The 21,241-nt window shown below is 48.4% G+C and overlaps 1 protein-coding gene across 1 annotated transcript; it reads right to left on the minus strand.

The window, feature by feature from the left end:
• Positions 1–6,124: 6,124 nt before the first annotated feature.
• On the minus strand, positions 6,125–7,379 carry LOC128845985 (interferon-inducible GTPase 5-like). The gene is made up of 2 exons (XM_054045082.1): positions 6,318–7,379; positions 6,125–6,226 (listed from the first exon to the last, which is right to left on the minus strand). Exons 1-2 carry the CDS (start codon positions 7,377–7,379, stop codon positions 6,125–6,127), a joined length of 1,164 nt encoding a protein of 387 aa, XP_053901057.1.
• Positions 7,380–21,241: the final 13,862 nt, after the last annotated feature.

The raw sequence follows: 21,241 nt of genomic DNA on the forward strand, positions 1-21,241 counted from the left end.
ACTAACCACGCTGCTGGGAGAACCACTCCCGGCAGCGTAGGTGCATCTACACTGCAGTGCTGCAGCTGCACAACTGTGACATAGGGTAGCCACGCCCACGTACAATCACACACACCCTATTTCATTGTTCATACAGAGGCCCCCAAACAAATTAAACTGGGGTCAATGACGGTTGTCGTAATTCCATTAGCTTGGTCCAGCACGTGGATGGATGTTGTTATAGCTGTCACAGGTTCGTATTCCCCTTTCCTGCCTCCAGGGGCAAAAGGGGTCCTTCAAACTGGTGAGTCCCTGGGAATTTTAACATTCACAATGAACACGGCAAATGAAAAACCAAACCCAAATTTTCCAAATCACTGACCGGGGAGAAACCCCAGTCTGGCCGATGGAATTATTAACTCATTGTGGCTCATCCGACAAACAAGCACAAAGGCTGGAGCTGGGGCTAGCGGTTAATTTCTGTGTCTGGTTCATTCTCCCCCTAGGAGGGGCCAGTCCCTGCACTAGGATCCTCCAAGCAAAGGAACTTACCTTTGAAATAGATGAAAACTGTTTAATTCAAATGCTACAGGAAGAAAATGAAACCAAACACGATGATGTGAACTATAGAGAAGAAAGATGGTGATTCCATGGTATAAATTAAGGTAATTAAAGGAGCGATACGATCTGTTGATTACACAAAAGCAACCGTAGGAGTCTCAATTCCAGCCCAGTATCAAAGGTTAATGGATGATAAAATGGTTTACTACGTGTAAAGGTTCAAACAAAGCCAGGGTAAGTCCACAGGTTGTCCCAATGACAAGAGAATGTTGTTCAATTTGCCATTTATGGAACAACCTCGCTCTGGCAAGAAGCCAGCCCAGGACGGAGGCTCCCTCCACAGCCTTAGCTGAGCTGGCGCACCCCCCTCAAAAAGCAGAGCAGACAGGTGTGGGTCCTAGAGATGAGAAGGGGCCTTTTGACAGCCTGAGTAACATCCTGGGGCAGGGAGTTCCACGGACTGATGCCAATGCCAGAGATGCCCAGGAGAGGCAGAGCCTGCAGGGCGGAGGCAGCTATTAAAGAGGCAAAGATGCCCAAGTACAGTAGGAGCCATCTAGCTCAGAGAAGCCCCTATGCATTCTTTCTCTGTCTGGCTAGTTGGTCAAGGGGTATGAGTCTCATGTTGGGTGCTGGGGTCATGCATTCAAATCCTGGACAAGCCCAGAGATTTCGAGTTTGCAAATTAACGTTAGAGAGCAGCTGGAAAGAAGAACAGACACCTATGGAGTGCTAATGTGCACTAGAAAGTACTGCCCTTGGGGTGCCTAACTCTCTTAGGCTGTTATGAATGTGCCTCTAAACACAGCCATTGTGACGTTTACACATTTAGGTAAGAAATGCTTCTGAAGAGAAGAGCTTAGGAGCAACGGGATTTGAACCCATCTCAGCAGAGACACTAGAACCCACTTTCCCCCCCCCCCGAACCACAGTGCCATCCACAAGGTACCAATTTACCTGTGCGTGGGCTAGAGCCTAGATTGCAGTTTTGGCCATAAACGGTCCCATGTTCCTCTCCTGTGACCGTTCCATTTTTGCACACTTTCCATGACCCCTTGTTCTGGTGTTAGACGTGGAAGGCCCCTTCAAACCCCTCTGAGCTGTCCTTCATTTCTAACCTTTATTACAGCCCCTCTCCTTCACCTCCTTCTACAGTCCCAGCCTTTTCAATCCTAGTGACATCTCGCCAGTCCTGTCGCCTTCTCTTCAAGCCCTCTCTGTCTGCAGCTAGAGACTAGTCCTCTGTGAAACATAACCAAGTTCATTAATTAAGGAAAATCTTGCATTAGCCGCAGGGCACTGGATTTCGGATTTTCCCATCTCCTGAATTGCTGAGTAACAAACCCTTAAATGGGAAACATGTTTTTATTCCCTGATGTAACATTTTGCACTGCACTTTCCAATTACTGCCTTGGTGAAGAATTTAGCTGCAGCTTGCCGAGGGGATAACACATTTCAGCCACAGGCAGAGCGAAAACTCCGGCTGCAGAGATGGCCACGGGTGCACTGTGGCTAGAAATGAATAGCACAGTAAGTGCCAGCTCTGTGACTGGTAGATTTAAGGGTATGCATCTTGTTTTGGGCAGAAACAGACGTGGCATCATCTGCCTGGTAATAGTGTGCACCATTCCCTTCTCACATGTCAAGAATTTTAAAAGAGCCAGAGTTGTTCTAAATGTAAAAGGATTTTTTTTAAAACCAAATTTCTTTATCTCATTCTTGAAATGTCTGAGGTTTGTCTGCAACGTCGCCTGCAGCTTGAGAACAGAGGATAATTCTTCTGATGAAAGAATTGCCTGAAAAATGTTTTTTGGTGGTGCAAAATAAATGTATGATAATTTTTTCAGAATGTCATCGATAGAAACCGCCCCACCCCCATCCCCGAAGCCAGGTTTGTCCTTTTTCATTCGGGAGGTGAAACTAAACTTTGTCAGGAAAATATTTCCATTTTTGAAAAACTGATTTTATTTTTGAGAAAAATGGAATTTTTTTCTGTTGAAAATTAAAGGTTAATGGAAACTATCCCCATACACTCCTGACTGTCTATCTACACACAGCCGTCTATCCAGCCCCACACACTCCCATCTGTCTGTCTATCCATCCCCATACACTCCCATCTGTCTATCTACACACAGCCGTCTATCCGTCTCCATACACTCCCATCTGTTTATCTCCATATAGCCATCTATCCATCCGCATAAACAGATAGGAGTATATGGTAGGGTGACCAGATGACAGAGGTGAAATATCGGGATGCGGGGGGGCGGAGCAAAAAAAAAAAAAGCCGGCAGCGGAGCAAAACAAAAAAACAAAAACAAAAAACGCTGGAGCACAGGAAAAATTGGTGGGGGCTGAGAGCCCACCGACAGCTCCACGCCCCGCCCCCCGCACCAGCTTGCCTCCGCTCCGTCTCCACCTCCCCCCTCGGGGAGGGAGGGGGCAGCACGCAGGGCCCCCCCCCAGCCAGAGGGACCTGCCAGAGGGCCAGGTGAGTCCCAGCAGTGCTAGCCTTACCTGGAGCGGCTCCCAGGAAGCATCCAGCAGGCAGGTCCCATCCCTCTGGCTCCTAAGGTCGGTCGGGTCGAGGGGGGCGGGGGCAGGGGCAGGGGGGCTCTCTGCCCGCTGCCGGCTGCCGGCGCCTACAAGCCCCGCCCCTGCAGCATGCAGCGGAGACCTCCTCGCCGCCTCTGTGCGTGCCTGGGGAGTGGGGCTGCAACACTCTGCAGGCTCCTGCCGGCCGGCGAGCGGGCGGGCGCCGGGAGTTCAGCTGCGCTGCCCCAGGGCCCAGGAAGAAGAGGTAAGTGGCGCCGGCTTGCGTCCTCCACCAGACGGTCCCCCGATATCGGAACAAAGTGCGTCCCGACCGATGTAAGGTCGAGACACAGGACAAGTCCCCTAAAATCGGGCCTGTCCCGAAAATATCAGGACATCTGGTCACCCTAGTGTATGGGGATGGATGGACGGCTGTATGAGATAGACAGATGGGAGTTTATCTCCATACAGCCGTCTATCCATCCCATCTGTCTATCTACACACAGTCATCTATCTGTCCCCATGCACTCCCATCTGTCTATCTACACACAGCCGTCCATCCATCCCCATTCACTCCCACCTGTCTATCTACATACAGCCGTCTATCCGTCCCCATACACTCCCATCTGTCTATCTACACACAGTCGTCTATCTGTCCCCACGCACTCCCATCTGTCTATCTACACACAGCCGTCCATCCGTCCCCATACACTCCCATCTGTCTATCTACATGCAGCCGTCCATCCGTCCCCACACACTCCCATCTGTCTATCTACACACAGCCGTCCATCCGTCCCCATACACTCCCATCTGTCTACACACAGTCATCTATCCATCCCCATACACTCCCATCTGTCTATCTACACACAGCCATCTATCCGTCCCCATACACTCCCATCTGTCTATCTACACACAGTCGTCTATCTGTCCCCATACACTCCCATCTGTCTATCTACACACAGTCATCTATCTGTCCCCAGGGGGGAGGGATAGCTCAGTGGTTTGAGCATTGGCCTGCTAAACCCAGAGTTATGAGTTCAATCCTTGAGGGGGCCATTTGGGGATTCAGTGAGGGATTGGTCCTTCCTTGTGCAGAGGGTTGGACTAGATGACCTCCTGAAGTCACTTCCAACCCTGATCTTCTATGACACTCCCATCTGTCTATCTACACACAGCCGTCTATACGTCCCCATACACTTCCACCTGTAATTATGCTGCCTCTGGCGAGACATAACTGAGAGTATCAATTCAGTACAAACTGCTTAGAGCAGAGCAGTTACAGCCCAAGGCTGGGTTTTCTTTACTATTAAGGCACCAAACCAGCCAAACAGAGAGGACTTTGGTCTCACCCCACTGGGTATCCATAAGTTATACAAGCAATTCCCTTTGACACTCCAGTTTCCCAGTATCACCACCAGCACTGCTCCTTATGGGGATGACTGGTTATGAAAACCAATACTCCAGTAAAAGAAAAAAGGTTCTCCCGATCCCAAAGGACCAAGCCCCAGACCCAGGTCAATATACAAGTCAGATCTAACCCACAAATCACGCTGTTGCCAATCCTTTAGAATCTAAAGGTTTATTCATAAAAAGAAAGAAATATAGATGAGAGCTAAAATTGGTTAAATGGAATCAATTACATACAGTAATGGCAAAGTTCTTGGTTCAGGCTTGTAGCAGTGATGGAATAAACTGCAGGTTCAAATCAAGTCTCTGGAGTACATACGTAGCTTGGATGGGTCATTCAGTCCTTTGTTCAGAGCTTCAGTTTATAGTAAAGTTCCTTCAGAGGTATGAAGCAGGATTGAAGACAAGATGGAGGAGATGCAGCTGCCTTTTATATCCTCTGCCATGTGGAAGGACACCCCTTTCTTCTTACTGTGGAAAATCACAGCAGCAAATTGGAGTTGGGAGTCACATGGGCAAGTCACATGTCCATGCATGACTCAGTTCTTTACAGGAAGAGCAGCCATTGCTTACATGCTATGTTGAACGTCTCCAGGAAGACTTCTCATGTGGATTGGAGTCTTCCAAGGTCCATTGTCAGTTAAGTGTTTCTTGACTGGGCACTTAACCTGAAAATTCCTTTCTCAAGAAGCTGACCAAATGCTTCACTAATGCTACTTAGAATCAAAGACATTGAGATACAAGTACATAGCCAATATTCATAATTTCAACTACAAAATTTCTACATGCATACAGATAGCATAAGCATAACCAGCAGATCGTAACCTTTCCATAGACACCTTACTGGACCTCCTTTTTACAAGATTTGGTGCAACTATAAGACCCTGGTTGCAACAATGATCTATACGGTCACAGTTCATGTCAATAAAGTCACACCATCCCCATACACTCCCATCTGTCTATCTCCAGACAGCCGTCTATCCATCCCCATACACTCCCATCTATCTACATACAGGCCCCCAAAGGGAGGACTTAATATCGCTCCCAAAGAATATCAGATTGTTGTAATGATATAAAAATAGCAAGTTTCTCCACCTGGGAAGTAGTTTGTGTAGGAAATGTTTAGTTGCTTAGACAGCAAATGGGACCATTTATCTTCTTTGTTGAAACTCCTTACTGTTAAATCCAAAAAACCTGCAAGCTACAATTTAAGATCTGGAACAGTTGGTCATATTTGGGGAAGTACTAAAATAATTACCCATCACCTTTCAGTTCTAGACATACCAGTCTCTCTCATATCACAGGAGTATTTACCTTTCTGGTCTTGTTTCAATGTTGGGGGTATAAATCTGCAAGCTTACCCCAGAATGATTTCATATGTATTTCATTTAATTCAGTGAATGAAAAACGGAATACAAATCAAACAATCACCCCGCAGTCTCGTTTGGCATTTCCTTCTCTTCTCCTGGAGCGAATTCAAGAATAAAAAGTCTCCCTTTGGCTAGCATCGGTGAGGCTTTCGAATAGCTCAGCTCCAATCTTCAGCAGGGTTTGGCTTCTTTCATTCACTCCCAAGTCTATGGACGGTTCGTTGCTGTTATATAGATTTTTTCCCTTCTTCTTCCAAAACAACCTCCCGAATTCGTTATGCGTCTTCTGCAACTGCATCTAGGAATCTATGCAGCGCGAAGCCGGTGGTACTATAAGAAATTCCACCAGCTGTGAGGGCAATACTCACTAAATACTGCTACCAGCATCCAAGTCTCAGTCATGGCCTGCAATTTAGCTCCCATTGAAGATGATAATAAAACGCCCATTGACTTCAAAGTGAGCAGGACTGGGCTCTGGCTCAGTAATTCCCACACATATTTGACTGTTAGATCTTTGGCCAAAGGGGTTTTTATCACGGCTTTCAGGTCACTGACAGACTTTCCAGAGTGCTGAGCGAGTTTTTCAAGGGAGTCGTCCTCCAGGCCGAAGCTCTTGGAATAGTCGCGCGTGCATTTCAGCAAGATGGGAACATTAAAAGCAAGAGAGAGACTTTTGCTACGAGAACCAGGAATCGCAGCCACGCCTTGAGATGCAGCTCCCAACAGGAGGGCTAATTTCCATATCTGCTGTTTTAGGGCTTCCTTCTTTTTTTGTAAGGTCTGTGGAGAAACGTTCGGCAGGCTGAGCAGGAAAGCGTGTCTCTTGTGACTGGGAAGTTCATGTTCCAAAGTGTCCACTAGGTCGTGGAAATCATACTTCTCTAGATCAAAGCTGGAGAGAAGGAAAACCTTAGGAGAGGTCATCCCTTCTGCTTCAAGGTGCTGTATGCAATTCTCTTTAATCATCTCCAAGATTTTCTCCTCCTTGTAGGTGGAGGGTCGTTGCCTCTTGGTATTATACAAGTCAGCATCTACTTTGGAGCACACAAAGTAAAACTTCTTTCCCATTCCCCGAATCTCCCTCGCGAGCTTGGCATGGCTGGATTTGAAGCGCTCAGAAGCTATAATGATGAAGAAATCATAGCTGTCAAAGTTTACTTTTTCAGGATATTGGTCTATCTGAAAATCTGGTGTTTCAACTCCTGGCATGTCCCAGAATGTTACTTTGGGGTAGGTCGGGTGTGGATAAGGAGTTGGCTTCCTTGTTGTTTCTGTCTCCCCAGTTGCAGCCGCATTTTCATCCTCGTGTCCCACACCCCGGATGGCATTGATAAAGGATGATTTTCCAGCACCTGTCTCTCCCGTGATGGCGATATTTAGCGTGGCATTTTCAAATGATTCCAATTCCTCCTTCACTTTGCAAGCTGCTTCTGATGGGTCTTCAGTTTCTAAATGAGCCAGGAGGTTTCCATAGCTCTGTAAACCCATCTCTACAACTTCCTTTTGGTCAGAGTCCAGATCCATGGCCATCATGAAATTTGTGAGCGCTTCCATCTGCCCCAGAAAAGAAAGAGAATATTTCAGTTATTGTTTGTTTTAAAAAGGCAGGATAAGAAAACCCCAGATGCTGTAAGAATCCACAAATTCAGGCCCAATTCACCATTGTTCTGCATCTTGTATAGCGCAAATAAATGCAAAGTGGGTATAAAATGGCATGGAATTAGAATGGCAGTGTTCTATACCCCCGTAGCACGCACTTTGCAATGGTGAATTAGGCCCTGATTTGTTTGGGGAACAGGTTTATTTCAACCACCTCAGTCTGTCTCTAGATGACCAAAAAAGTGCTTTTTAAATTGAGTTATCCAATACTATGTTCACAGAGAAGTTAGAAAAAAAAACAGGTACTCTTGCTTAGAATCCAAAGCCCTAACACACAAGAACTCAAACCAACGAGAGACAAAGCAGGCTGCTCCTTAAGGCAGAGCAGCACAACTCACCTCGCCTTGCTCTAGGCTGCTTCTTTTCAGACCAACCCAGATCGCACGCTTCCCTACAGAGCTCCCTACCTGCGAACAGGACCAGGAAACCCCTGACATTGAAAGTGAGAGCTTATCATTGTAACACAGTTTTCAATCCACCAACCTCCTCCTCAGTACATTCCTTAATTGACAAGCACAATAAAAACAAAATCATAAATGTAATCTTATGGTAGGGCTGCGATTTTGCTGTGGCCACCCTCTTCTAGAACCACCATCTCCTCCTCATCATCATGTTCCTCTTGCCAACCAACCAAACCTTTTGCCATCTTTACTAACTTCAGGGGTCACATCCTCTAACCATGCTAAGTTTTTATCCGGTAACAGCTGATCAAGAGGCCTCTACCAGCTATGCCACAGATCTGAATATTGATGCTGTCTGCCTTCAGCAGAAGAGCCTGATGGTTTCTATATCTTGATCTAACACCAGCCACCAAAAATAGCTTCTGGCCACATCTTTCCTGGCTACTTGTTCTGTGATTTGGCCACCCCAAAAGCGTATAGTGCATTACCTTAAGCGAAATGGGGTCATTCCTTGTTTCCAGAGCAATTTCCTTATCTGTAATAGGGAGGTCATCTAGAAAAGAGATTCTATACCCCAAATTTTCCTTCATGGGTAATGCTTAATGGAGGCTAGGAGAGGCTAATCCTCCCCAAACCTCATACCACCGGGGGGGGGGTGTCAGTGGCAGATTACCACATGGCCCATGGGCCCTGGACAATTTGGGGCCCCTGGAAAAATCTCCCCTCGCTATTGGCCTGGGGCTGGAGGAGCTCTCGCTCCTCGGTGCAGAGCTTTTCTGTTCTCAGGGCTGCAGCGGGGGAGTGGGCGGGAAAGGAGCAGGAGGGGCTGGGGACTTGGGGGAAGAGGCAGAGTGGGGGAGAAGGGGAGGAATGTGGGGACCATGTGCTCTCTTCAGGGAAGAAGGGAACAAGACCTGTCCCTACAACACACGGACAATCCGTCAAACCTTTGACTCGGGTGATTTGTGAGCTGTGCACGTCAGTGCTGGCAACCTGCTTTTCTGCTGGTGTCTGTGGGTTTCTTATGGGAGGGGGAAGATCAGGCGAGCCAGATGCAGCATTGCAGGGTGGGGAGCCTGGCGCTCTGGCCCTGCTTCTCAGTACTCCTGTTTGCCCCCCCCCCACTCTTCTCCTGTTCATTCTGTCCCCCTTGGAGCCCCTGCTCCTTTTTGCCTCCCTTCAGCCCAGTCCTCCCAGACCCAGCAGCAGAAGCATTAACGAGAGTTCATCTGCCCTCACTAAAGCTGAGCAAATAAGCGATTTTTCAGTTTGGTGGCTAAGCCAAAAAAACAATCGGTTCATTTCTAACCCAAACCGTTTTTTTCCCTTCAGTTTTTCTCACTGAAACAAAGAAACTAATAAAAGAAAGAAAAAAATGGTTCGGGTTGAGCAAAATGTCACGTCAACATTTCACTTTGGAAATGTGTTGAAACAAAATGTGGAAACGCGTTGTTGCAAAAATGTCGGAACAAATTATTTCAACTCTTGAGCAAGTTTTGCCTCATTTTCTAGTCAGCTGAAACCATTTGCCGAATGTGACCCGAATCTGTGAACAGTTTTAATGCATTTTAAAACTTCTGCCCAGCTCAACAGTGCGGAGAAATCAACGCAAGGACACTCCTGCTCCCTGCTTGCAGCCAGATGGATGCACGAGACCCCCAGTGGGAAAGAGGCAGATGGGGGTGACAGACTGCAAATGTCACATTCACGAGACCTGGTGGCCTTGATTTAATGCAGCCCCCAATGTGTTACATGAGAACCACAGCGCTGTCCCCCCGCCAAAACCGCCCACAGTCCCCTATGCCCAGCACCCCCACCCAGAGCAGGGCCAGGAGCGCAGCCCTGGGCATGGGCTGGGCAGCTGGACCTCGCCATGCAGGGCCAGGAGCAGCGCACGCAGTGCGGGCTGGCAGCCAGGACCCGAGAAGGGGGGCCAGGAACGGAGCCCCACCTAAAACCTGGGAGTGCTGCAGTACCCCGGCAAACCCCTAGTTCCCAGTGCCACCAACCCCCCCAAACCTACCCACAAACCCACTCACCAGCCCCCTGCTGGCAGGAGCACTGGTGCAGGCTGCGAGATGCTGTCTCCCCCTCAGCCAGCCTCGCTCCCTGCCAGACCACTGGTTTAGAGGAAAAGAAGCCTCCACTGGTGAGAAGACTGGAAAGTCAACGGGCTACAGAGATCCCTTTAGCCTGCAAGGACCCAAGATCTGGTATCTGTGGGATTCGGAGCAGGACCTACATGAAAAACAGACCCTGCAAAAAGTGTACAGGGGGAATAAAAGGCCTTCCCTGAAATGTTGGGGTGGGGGACTTGTCCCCCTCCATCATCCTCCCATTATTCTATCTGCTGATTAACCCGTCACAAACCACAGGAGACGCTCTCACCATTAGCCCCTCGATGCTTCTTCTGGGCTTTCTTGAAGTTGGGCAGCCGGACCGGTCTCCGGCTGTGTGTTCTTCCTCGCTCTGACTAACACATAATGAGTGGCAGTGGAGTTATTCCTTAAACTGCAAAGGCAAGAGGAGTGCAATCTTGATCTCACCACGCAAAGTAGCTACGATGCGAGATTGCTTGTGGCAGTTACAGAGGTGCTGACCACAATGGAACACCGCTTTTGGGCTCGGGAAACAAGCACTGAGTGGTGGGATCACATCGTGATGCACGTCTGGGATGACGAGCAGTGGCTGCAGAACTTTCGCATGAGGAAAGCCACATTCATGGGACTGTGTCATGAGCTCGCCCCAGCCCTGCGGCGCAAGGACACGAGAATGAGAGCTGCCCTGCCACTGGAGAAGCGCGTGGCATTGCACTGTGGAAGCTAGCTGCTCCAGACTGCTACCGATCGGTCGCTAACCAGTTCGCAGTGGGAAAGTCGACCGTTAGAGTCGTTTTGATGAAAGTGTGCAGGGCTATTAACCCCATCCTGCTCCGAAAGACTGTGACTCTGGGCAACGTGCGTGACATTGTGGATGGCTTTGCACAAATGGGCTTCCCTAACTGCAGAGTGGTGATAGATGGCATGCACATTCCAATTCTGGCACCAGACCACCTAGCCACAGAGTACGTTAATCGCAAGGGGTATTTCTCAATGGTTCTCCAGGCGCTTGTGGATCACCGTGGGCATTTCACAGACATTAACGCAGGCTGGTCCGGAAAGGTGCATGACGCACACATCTTTCGGAACACTGGCCTGTTGAAGAAGCTGCAAGCAGGGACTTTCTTCCTGGACGAGAAGACCACCGTAGGGGAAGTCAAAATGCCCATTGTAATCCTGGGAGACCCAGCCTACCCCTTAATGCTGTGGCTTATGAAAGAATACCCGGGGCACCTTGACAACAGCAAGGAGCAGTTCATCAACAGGCTGAGCAAGTGCAGAATGACTGTTGAGTGTGCATTTGGCTGTTTAAAAGCCCGCTGGTGATGCCAGTATGGGAAGCTGGACATGGTCGATGACAATATTCCTATGCATATAGCCGCTTGCTGTACGCTCCATAATATTTGTGAAGGGAAGCATGAAAAATTCACTCAGCGCATGGAGACTGATTTTAAACCGTCAGAAACCAGGGCTACTAGAGGGCTACAGTGCAGGGCCATAAGCAGGGCCGGCTCCAGGCACCAGCCGACCAAGCACGTGCTTGGGGCGGCACCTTGTAAGGGGCGGCCAATCGTGGGGTGACGGGGCGGTGCTCTGGGGGGTTTTTTGGTTTGGTTTGTTTTGGCAGGGCAGCGCTCGGGTTTTTTTGGGGGGGTTTTAGGCTTGGTGGGGCGGGGCGGCACTCGGGGGGGTTATTTTTGTTTCAGCGGGGCGGCACTCGGTGGGGGGGTTGTTACGGCAGGGCGGCGCTCCGGGTGTTTTTTTTCTTTTGGCTAGGTTCAACGGGGACAGGTGAGCAAAGCCCACAGGTAAGTGGGGAACATGGAGACCTGGGAGATGGGTCGGAAACAAGAGGGAGCATGGGCTATAATGGCAGAGAGAAAGGAGGGTCAGGGCAAAACTGGGAGGCAAGAGCAAACCAGTATCTTAGATGCCTATATACAAATGCGAGAAGTATGAGTAATAAGCACTGGAAGTGCTAATAAATAAATACAACTACGACATTGTTGGCATCACTGAAACTTGGTGGGATAATACACATGATTGGAATGTTGGTGTGGATGGGTACAGCTTGCTCAGGAAGGAGAGACAGGGGAAAAAGGAAGGAGGTGATGCCTTATATATTAAAAATGTATACACTTGGACTGAGGTGGAGATGGACATAGGAGACGGAAGTGTTGAGAGTCTCTGGGTTAGGCTAAAAGGGGTAAAAAACAAGGCTGATGTCATGCTAGGAGTCTACTACAGGCCACCTAACCAGGTGGAAGAGGTGGATGAGGCTTTTTTTAAACAACTAACAAAATCATCCAAAGCCCAAGATTTGGTGGTGATGGGGGACTTCAACTATCCAAATATATGTTGGGAAAATAACACAGCGGGGTACAGACTATCCAATAAATTCTTGGACTGCATTGCAGACAACTTTTTATTTCAGAAGGTTGAAAAAACTACTGGGGGGGGAAGCTGTTCTAGACTTGATTTTAACAAATAGGGAGGAACTCATTGAGAATTTGAAAGTAGAAGGCAGCTTGGGTGAAAGTGATCATGAAATCATAGAGTTTGCAATTCTAAGGAAGGGTAGAAGGGAGAACAGCAAAATAGAGACAATGGATTTCAGGAAGGCAGATTTTGGGAAGCTCAGAGAGCTGATAGGTAAGGTCCCATGGGAATCAAGACTGAAGAGAAAAACAACTGAGGAGAGTTGGCGGTTTTTCAAAGGGACACTATTAAGGGCCCAAAAGCAAGCTATTCCGCTGGTTAGGAAAGATAGAAAATGTGGCAAAAAACCACCTTGGCTTAACCACGAGATCGTGCATGATCTAAAAAATAAAAAGGAGTCATATAAAAAATCGAAACTAGGACAGATTACAAAGGATGAATATAGGCAAACAACACAGGAATGCAGGGGCAAGATTAGAAAGGCAGAGGCACAAAATGAGCTCAAACTAGCTACAGGAATAAAGGGAAACAAGAAGACTTTTTATCAATACATTAGAAGCAAGAGGAAGACCAAAGACAGGGTAGGCCCACTGCTCAGTGAAGAGGGAGAAACAGTAACAGGAAACTTGGAAATGGCAAGTCTGAAGGAATGCCTAACATAGTGAATGCTAATGGGAAGGGGGTAGGTTTAGCAGATAAAATAAAAAAAGAACAAGTTAAAAATCACTTAGAAAAATTAGATGCCTGCAAGTCACCAGGGCCTGATGAAATGCATCCTAAAATACTCAAGGAGCTAATAGAGGAGGTATCTGAGCCTCTAGCTATTATCTTTGGAAAATCATGGGAGACGGGAGAGATTCCAGAAGACTGGAAAAGGGCAAATATAGTGCCCATCTATAAAAAGGGAAATAAAAACAACCCAGGAAACTACAGACCAGTTAGTTTAACTTCTGTGCCAGGGAAGATAATGGAGTAAGTAATTAAGGAAATCATCTGCAAACACTTGGAAGGTGGTAAGGTGATAGGGAATAGCCAGCATGGATTTGTAAAGAACAAATCGTGTCAAACCAATCTGATAGCTTTCTTTGATAGGATAACGAGCCTTGTGGATAAGGGTGAAGTGGTGGATGTGGTATACCTAGACTTTAGTAAGGCATTTGATACGGTCTCGCATGATATTCTTATCGATAAACTAGGCAAATACAACTTAGATGGGGCTACTATAAGGTGGGTGCATAACTGGCTGGATAACCGTACTCAGAGAGTAGTTATTAGAGGTTCCCAATCCTGCTGGAAAGGCATAACAAGTGGGGTTCCGCAGGGATCTGTTTTGGGACCGGCTCTGTTCAATATCTTCATTAACGACTTAGATATCGGCATAGAAAGTACGCTTATTAAGTTTGCAGATGATAGCAAACTGGGAGGGATTGCAACTGCTTTGGAGGACAGGGTCATAATTCAAAATGATCTGGACAAATTGGAGAAATGGTCTGAGGTGAAAAGGATGACGTTTTACAAAGACAAATGCAAAGAGCTGTTTCTCTAGCCTCAGTTAATCATTTTGTCGTCCGTGACACTGGGCTGCGCTCGATGCTCAGTGTTAGTGCCAGTATATCTGTGTAATCAACAGATTGTATCGCTCCTTTAGTTACCTGCTACACTGTCTAATCCAGCTCTTTGCTCCTTTTCATCTCCAGCATCCCGCCAATGGCCTGTGCTCAGGTTTGTTACTCAGAGACTCAGGAGATGGGACAGTCCCAGCTCTGCTCCCTCAGGCTAGTGCCAGATTCTCATTAAAGAACTAACCATGTTATTTGTCACTAAGGGCAATCTCTAACTGCAAACAGAGAGGGCTCCGAGACAAGACAGCAGGATGGGAGAGAGGTCTGTATGGAGACAGATGGAAAAGGCTGGGATTGCAAAAGGAGACGAATGAGAGAGGATGTGCTAGAGGTTAGATATGAACAACTGCCGAGGAAAGGTAGAACGGGACCTTCCCTTTGTAGCCCCATACCTGGGTGCGATCGAAAGCAGCCCTGGGTTCACACACTAGTGTAGTAAGCTTTGTACAAAACATGCCTTGTGCGGTATCATTTGAAAACAAATAATTGCAGGTCCTGGTGAAACATCTGCAGCAGCATTCAATGTACAGGTATGACCAGAAGCTGAAAGTCTGGTTGAAATGTGGTTACCAGACGAGTCCGAGGGTGGGTTAAACCTGTGTCTCAAAGACACAGGACAGGCTAACTCCTCTTGCCAGGTGTCATCAAAGCTGATGGGCCATGGGGCTGGTCTTTGGCAGCAGATGTGAGGGCGGGAACAAAGCAATCTGTGTTTTGGCTAACCACAGCATGGAACCTCTGTCACCCAGGGCCGGTGTAACCATTAGGCGAACTAGGCGGCCGCCTAGGATGCCAAGATTTGGGGGCGCCATAAAGCGGTGCCCCAAAATTTTTTTTTACACTATTGCTGGAAAATGAATGAATTAAAGAAAGAGAAACGTCGTTGAACTTGCATTTTAACTTGTCGTTCTTCTCTCATATATTACAGCTATGGCCTACGCCAGCTCTGCGTTGCGGGCACAAGCGTGCTGCTTCACTGCGGTACAAAGTGGCAATGATGTCATTTTTCTCATTGCACGCAGCCGTTACCCGTTCTGACAGGCTGTTTATAATGCTAAGTTTACTAGTTGTCGGAGGTTGTCGACTGAGGCTAACTATTTTTGTTGTGTTGTTTCAGATCTAAGACTCTGGCAATTGCTGCTGCATCATTTCGCTAATACTTTGTGTCAATTGTGTGTGTATGTAAAGTATTTGAGTGTATATGTTTATCATGTGCGAATATGCGTGTGTACGTTGCTGAAATTTGTCATATGGATATTGTCAGTTGTTGTTGTATGACGGAGTATCCGCCATTCTAATTTTATAAATTTTATTAATAACAATAATTGGATAGTCTAAAGGTAGAATAAAATGTAGTAGATTTTGATATGAAAGAATGAAGGAAGGAAGTATACGTGAACAATGGCACACTATGAAGTATTCATTTTTAAAAGTTTATAATAAGCAATGCTCCGGGGGGAGGGGAGGGGAGGGGAGGGGAAAGGCGGGGCGCAAGGTGGAAGTTTCACCTAGGGCGCAAAATATCCTTGCACCAGCCCCGCTGTCACCTCGAGACCTCACAGAAGGAACCAACTTTATCTAGGGGTGACCATCCGGAAACGGCATGTCAAAGGGTGACTGGACTATAAGCGTGAGGGCCACAAACACCCATGGTCTGCCCTCTATCTTTCTCCCTGTCTGTCTCTCTCGCTTTCACCTGAGACAAAGGAACCAACTGTCAGGCTCTGACCTGAGCATGTGGTCAGCCCCATTGCTGGGGCCATGTGGGAAGAATTTTCCCTTGAACCAAGTCTAGCTTGTTAAGATTTAGCTGCTGGGAAGCGTTTTGTCTTCATTTCTCTTGTGCCTGTTCCTGACATTAATGCCCGATGCTCGCACTCGCTTGAAATCTCTCTCATAGTAGGTAAACGAACTTTTTTGATTTTTTTAAGCTAAACCCTTCCAGGGCTGTGTTTAAACCGAATCATTTGGCAACTCCAGTTAAAGTAGCAAACTGGTACATATTGACCCCTGAGAGGGACAACGGCCCTCTGATGGGCTCGTCAGTGCAGGGCAACCGTTCTGGAGGAATTCAGGGCTGGGAGTGTGCTGGGGTCACCCTGCAGGCAGTAACCAAGGCTGGTGGGTGCCAGAGCATGGCTGGTGTGTCGCTGGCAGGCTGTTGGCCCAGAGTTGTGGCTAGACACACTCAGGGTGTGACTTGCAGGCTGGTAGCTGGTTGTGAGAGCTGAGGTGGGAGCTACACCAGCAAATCATGGGGAGGCACCCGGGCTAGAGGGCAAGTGGTGACAGCCTCTTGCTGGTTGGGATGGCCGCCCCGCAGGGGGCACTGAAAATGGGCATCCAATTTAACTCACTCAGGATTCGAGCCTCTGATCATTTGCATCTAAACCACCAATCACCCCCCCCCAGACCATCCAAGAGGGAGCAGACCCGCCCTGCCGGGTCTCAGGAACCGGATTTAGTCGCCAGGATCTTTGGTGACCTCAATTCAAATCCAGCCGCTACCCCCGACCCCTTTTCAGAGAGATTCCACAGAGCTTTGAGCAAAGGAGATGGGCGCTGGGTTTAGACATTCAGGGTTGGTCTCAGAACAGCCTAAGGGAATTAAAAGCTGGCAGAGCAGGACTTTCCAACCCGCCCCCCCAGAGCTCTTTAACTGGCTGTGGCCACCCAGCCTGGTCTGCTCCTGTCTCTGGCTCTCACCTTTTTCTCCAAGCCATTTGCAAAAGTCTGATGGCTGGGCTCGTCCAGGATTTGAACCCAGGACCGCTTGCACCCAAAGCGAGAAGCATACCCCTAGACGAACGAGCCAGACACATAACACTGTTGCAGGGCCCTCTCTTAGACAGGGTGTGTCACTCTGCCCTCAAGAACCTCTGCTTCTTCAATGGCTGCCTCCATTCTGCAGGCTCCGCCTCTCATTGGTGTCTTCAGCATTGGCATCAGCGCATGGAACTCCATGCCACTGGATTTTACTCAGGCTGACACCTCAGCCCCAGGCCATCACAGGGCTCCTTCCCATCTCTAGTGATCCACAGCTTCCTGCTTGGCTGGCAGGATGGGGCACCAGCTGTACTAAGGCCATGAGAAGTTTCCCTGCCTCTGTCCAGGGCTGGCTTCTTTCCAGTCATTCTTACCAGTGAGATGGTTCCATAAGTGGCAAATTGAACAACACTGTCCTGTCGTTGGAGTGACCTGTGCACTTAGACTGACTTTGTGACACTGTTTCTCCAGCCTCCGTTAATCATTTTATTGTACGTGATACTGGGCTAGACTTGATGCTCAGTATTAGTGCGGGTAATTCTGTGTGATCAACAGATTGTATCGCTCCTTTAGTTATCTGCTACACTGTCTAATCCAGCCCTTTTCTCCTTTTCATCTCCAGCATCCCGCCATACCATGCCCCTGGCCAGCCCCTCACTCCGCGGACCAATCTCCCCGCGCCATGCTCCATTGCCCCCATGGGAGCCCACAAATATATTTGGTGCCGGGCCCACAAAAGGTTAATCCGGCCCTGCCTGGCTGGAGCTGCTTTCTAAAGGCAACTTGCAAAACTAAAACCTACAGACGTCTCAGGGATCTGAACCCAGAATCTCTCGCACCCAGACAGAGTCACACCCCGAGGCTAGGGAGCAATGTTCAGGCATCTTTAATAGCTGCTTTCCCCTCTCGTGGGTATCTCTGGAGTTGGCATCAGTCCATGGAACTCCCTGCCACTGGATGTTACTCCAGCTGACGCCTCAGTCTGTGAAAGGGCTTTTCTACATCTGTCACATCTACCACAGCTGCAGAGGGGAGGGATAGCTCAGGGGTTTGCGCATTGGCCTACTAAACCCTGGGCTGTGAGCTCCATCCTTAAGTGGGCGATTTAGGGATCTGGGACAAAAATCTGTGTGGGGATCAGTCTTGCTTTGAGCAGGGGGTTGGACTAGATGACCTCCTGAGGTCCCTTCTGTGACAGGTTCAATCACAGAACCCCCCCCCCTCCTTGGGACCTGCCAACTGATGTGCCAAGACTACTGCTTTCCCTGCCAGCTCAGGACCCCAGCACCCTGTCTTGCTGAGCCAGACACACCCATCTGCTCCAACACACACCCAGAGCCTGAATTGTTTGCCCCAAAGCTGCAGGCTTCACTGAAACCAGCTTACAGAAGTGTTCTTGTCTTTAACACTCAGATGCCCAGCTCCCAATGGGGTCTAAACCCAAATAAATCCATTTTACCCTGTATAAAGCTTATGCGGGGTAAACTCATAAACTGTTCACCCTCTATAACACTGATAGAGAGATATGCACAGCTGTTTGCTCCCCCTCCCAGTATTAATACATACTCTGGGTTAATTAATAAGTAATAAGTTATTTTATTAAATACAGAAAGTAGGATTTAAGTGGTTCTAAGTAATAACAGACAGAACAAAGTGAATTACCAAGCAAAACAAAAGAAAACACACAAATCTAAGCCTAATACAGTAATAAAATTGAGTACAGATAATATCTCACCCTGAAAGATGTTTCAATACGTTTCTTTCACAGACTGGATGCCTTCCTAGTCTGGGCACAATCCTTTCCCCGGTACAGCCCTTGTTCCAGCTCAGGTGGTAGCTAGGGATTCCTCATGATGGTTCTCCTCTTTGTTCTGTTGCACCCATTTATATATCTTTTGCATATATAACCTCTCTGGGTTCCCACCCCCTCCTTCTCAATGGAAAGACACCAGGTTAAAGATGGATTCCAGTTCAGGTGACATGATCACATGTCACTGTAAGACTTCATTACCCCTTGCCAGCACACACGTATACAGGAAGACTTACAAGTAAAACAGAGCCATCTGCAGTCAACTGTCCTGGTTAATGGGAGTCCTCAAGATTCCAAACCAGCATTAATGGCCCACACTTTGCATAATTACAATAGGCCCCCTCAGAGTTATATTTCCTATTTCTAGTTTCAGATACAAGAGTGGTACATTTATACAAATAGGATGATTGCACTCGGTAGATTATAAGCTTTGTAATGATATCTTACAAGAGACCTTTTGCATGAAGCATATTCCAGTTACATTAGCATATTTTCATAAAATCGTATAGAGTGCAACGTCACACCTTCCAACCCTGATATTCTATGATTCTATGACTGCTCCTGTCTTCTCCTACCATGGCAGGGTGGGGTAAATCCAGATGCTCGCCCAGCCCTCCCAGAGCATGGAGAGGGAATCGGTATGCCAAGCCCCACCCCAGGGCTTTCGCTGTGGTCAAAAGTTTGTCACAGCTCCAGCTTGGAACAACTGGGGGGGAGGGGTGTCAGGGTTCCCTCCCCACTCTGAACTTTGGGGTACAGATGTGGGGACCTGCATGAAAACCCCCCTAAGCTTATTTCTACCAGCTTAGGGTTAAAACTTCCCCAAGGCACAAATTCCTTCCTTGCCCTTGGTATTGCTGCCACCATCAAGTGATTTAAACAAACATTTAGGAAGGGCTACTTGGAGCCCTACCTCACCCAAAATATCCTCCCCAAGCCCCTACACCCCCTTTCCTGGTGAGGCTTGAGAATAATATCCTCACCAATTGGTTAAAAAGTGAGCACAGATCAACCCCCGTGGGTTTTTAGGACACTGAAAAACAATCAGGTTTTTAAAAGAAGTTTATTTAAGAAAAAAAGATAAAAGAATCACCTCTGTAAAATCAGGATGGAAGATAACTTTACAGGGTAACAAAAAGATTCAAAACACGGAGGATTTTCCCTCTAGACAAAACTTTAAAGTTACAAAAACAGGGATCAACCTCCCTCTTAGCACTGGGAAAATTCATAAGCTAAAACAAAAGATACTTTAATGCATTTTTTGCTATTACTTACTATTTTTGTATTAGATGTATTATTTTAGTAGGAGCTGGATTACTTGCTTGTTTTTTTTTTTTTTTTTTTTTTGAGAGAACCTTCACAGAGCACAAAAAAAGCCTCCCCCCACCCCCCTCTCCCCAGATTTGAAAGTATCTTCTTTCCCCATTGGTCCTTCTGGTCAGGTGCCAACCAGGTTTTTTGAGCTTCTTAACCCTTTGCAGGTAAAGGAGAGATTTTATGCTACCCGTAGCTGTATGTTTATGACAGGGGGCCTGAGTCCCTCCACCCTCTTCAATGCCCTGGAGCCCTCCGGGGGTCCTGTCCATTTGCTGGCCCAGGCCCTGCGCTGGTTTAAAACCAGGCTATTGAGCTGTGGCCAGTGGTCCCTGGAGGAGCCAGTCTGCACCAGGGTAGGCACCTCGCCAAGGGGCTGGTAACTGGTGGGATGACCCTGGAGACGCTATGGACCATACCGCAGCTCTGACTGAGCGTTTAATGCAACGGCCCCCAAAGGCACCAACCCTGCTGCCCAGGGCCGGCTTTAGCAGGTGCGGGACCCCACGACGGGATGCGAATTCTTTCATGCTCCCCCCTGCCCCAACTCCGCCCCCTCTCTGCCCCATTGGATCCCTCCCCAAATCCCTGCCCTGGCCCCGCCCCCTCCCTGCCCCCATTGGATCCCTCCCCAAATCCCTGCCCTGACCCACCCCCAGCCCCGCCCCCTCACTACCCCATTGGATCCCTCCCCAAATACCCGCCCTGGCCCCGCCTCTTCCCCAAGCACGCCGCGTTCCTCCTCCTCACCCCTCCCTCCCAGGCTTGCGCTGATCAGCTGTATGGCAGCGCAAGCACTGGAGGGAGGGGGGAGAAGCAGGACGCAGCTTTTTTTTTTTTTTTCGCTCCACCGGCAGCCCCGGATATTGCAGGGCCCTCTTAGGCATGGGGCCCCTTTCCGGGGAATTGGCCAAATCGGCTTAAAGCCGGCCCTGCTGCTGCCCTTGAAAGCAACCAGTGAAATGGTCCAGGGCTGGTTTATAAATCCGGGAAAGGTGAAGCCGTCACAATTACAGGTGCCGGGAGCTGCAAGTGAGCCGGTGCGCTGCCTGGTGGAAAGGTGTTACTGTCTGTGTGCTCTCCAGCTGGGCTCTAGCGCGCTTTCAACAGCCAAGAAATGCATCAGACAGTAAATGGGGACCCAAGTTCTGCCTTTGGGGGCCTGTTCTACAGGTGAGCTCAGAGACTTGGGGGAAAGCGAGTGGGGCAGATTAGCTAGCAAGGGGGTGCGTCTGGGGACAGCTAGGTGGATTGATTAGCAGATCAATGCAAGAGCCAAGGT

This window comes from Malaclemys terrapin, chromosome 12, assembly GCF_027887155.1.
Source record: "Malaclemys terrapin pileata isolate rMalTer1 chromosome 12, rMalTer1.hap1, whole genome shotgun sequence".
Classification (NCBI taxonomy): Eukaryota; Metazoa; Chordata; order Testudines; family Emydidae; genus Malaclemys; species Malaclemys terrapin.

Bases quoted from the DNA above. Each gene is read 5' to 3' on its own strand.
- LOC128845985 (XM_054045082.1), bottom strand. From the start codon at position 7,379: ATGGCCATGGATCTGGACTCTGACCAAAAGGAAGTTGTAGAGATGGGT. The intron at 6,227-6,317 runs GTCCTGCTCACT...GGATGCTGGTAG, and splicing joins AATTACTGAGCCAGAGCCCA to CAGTATTTAGTGAGTATTGC.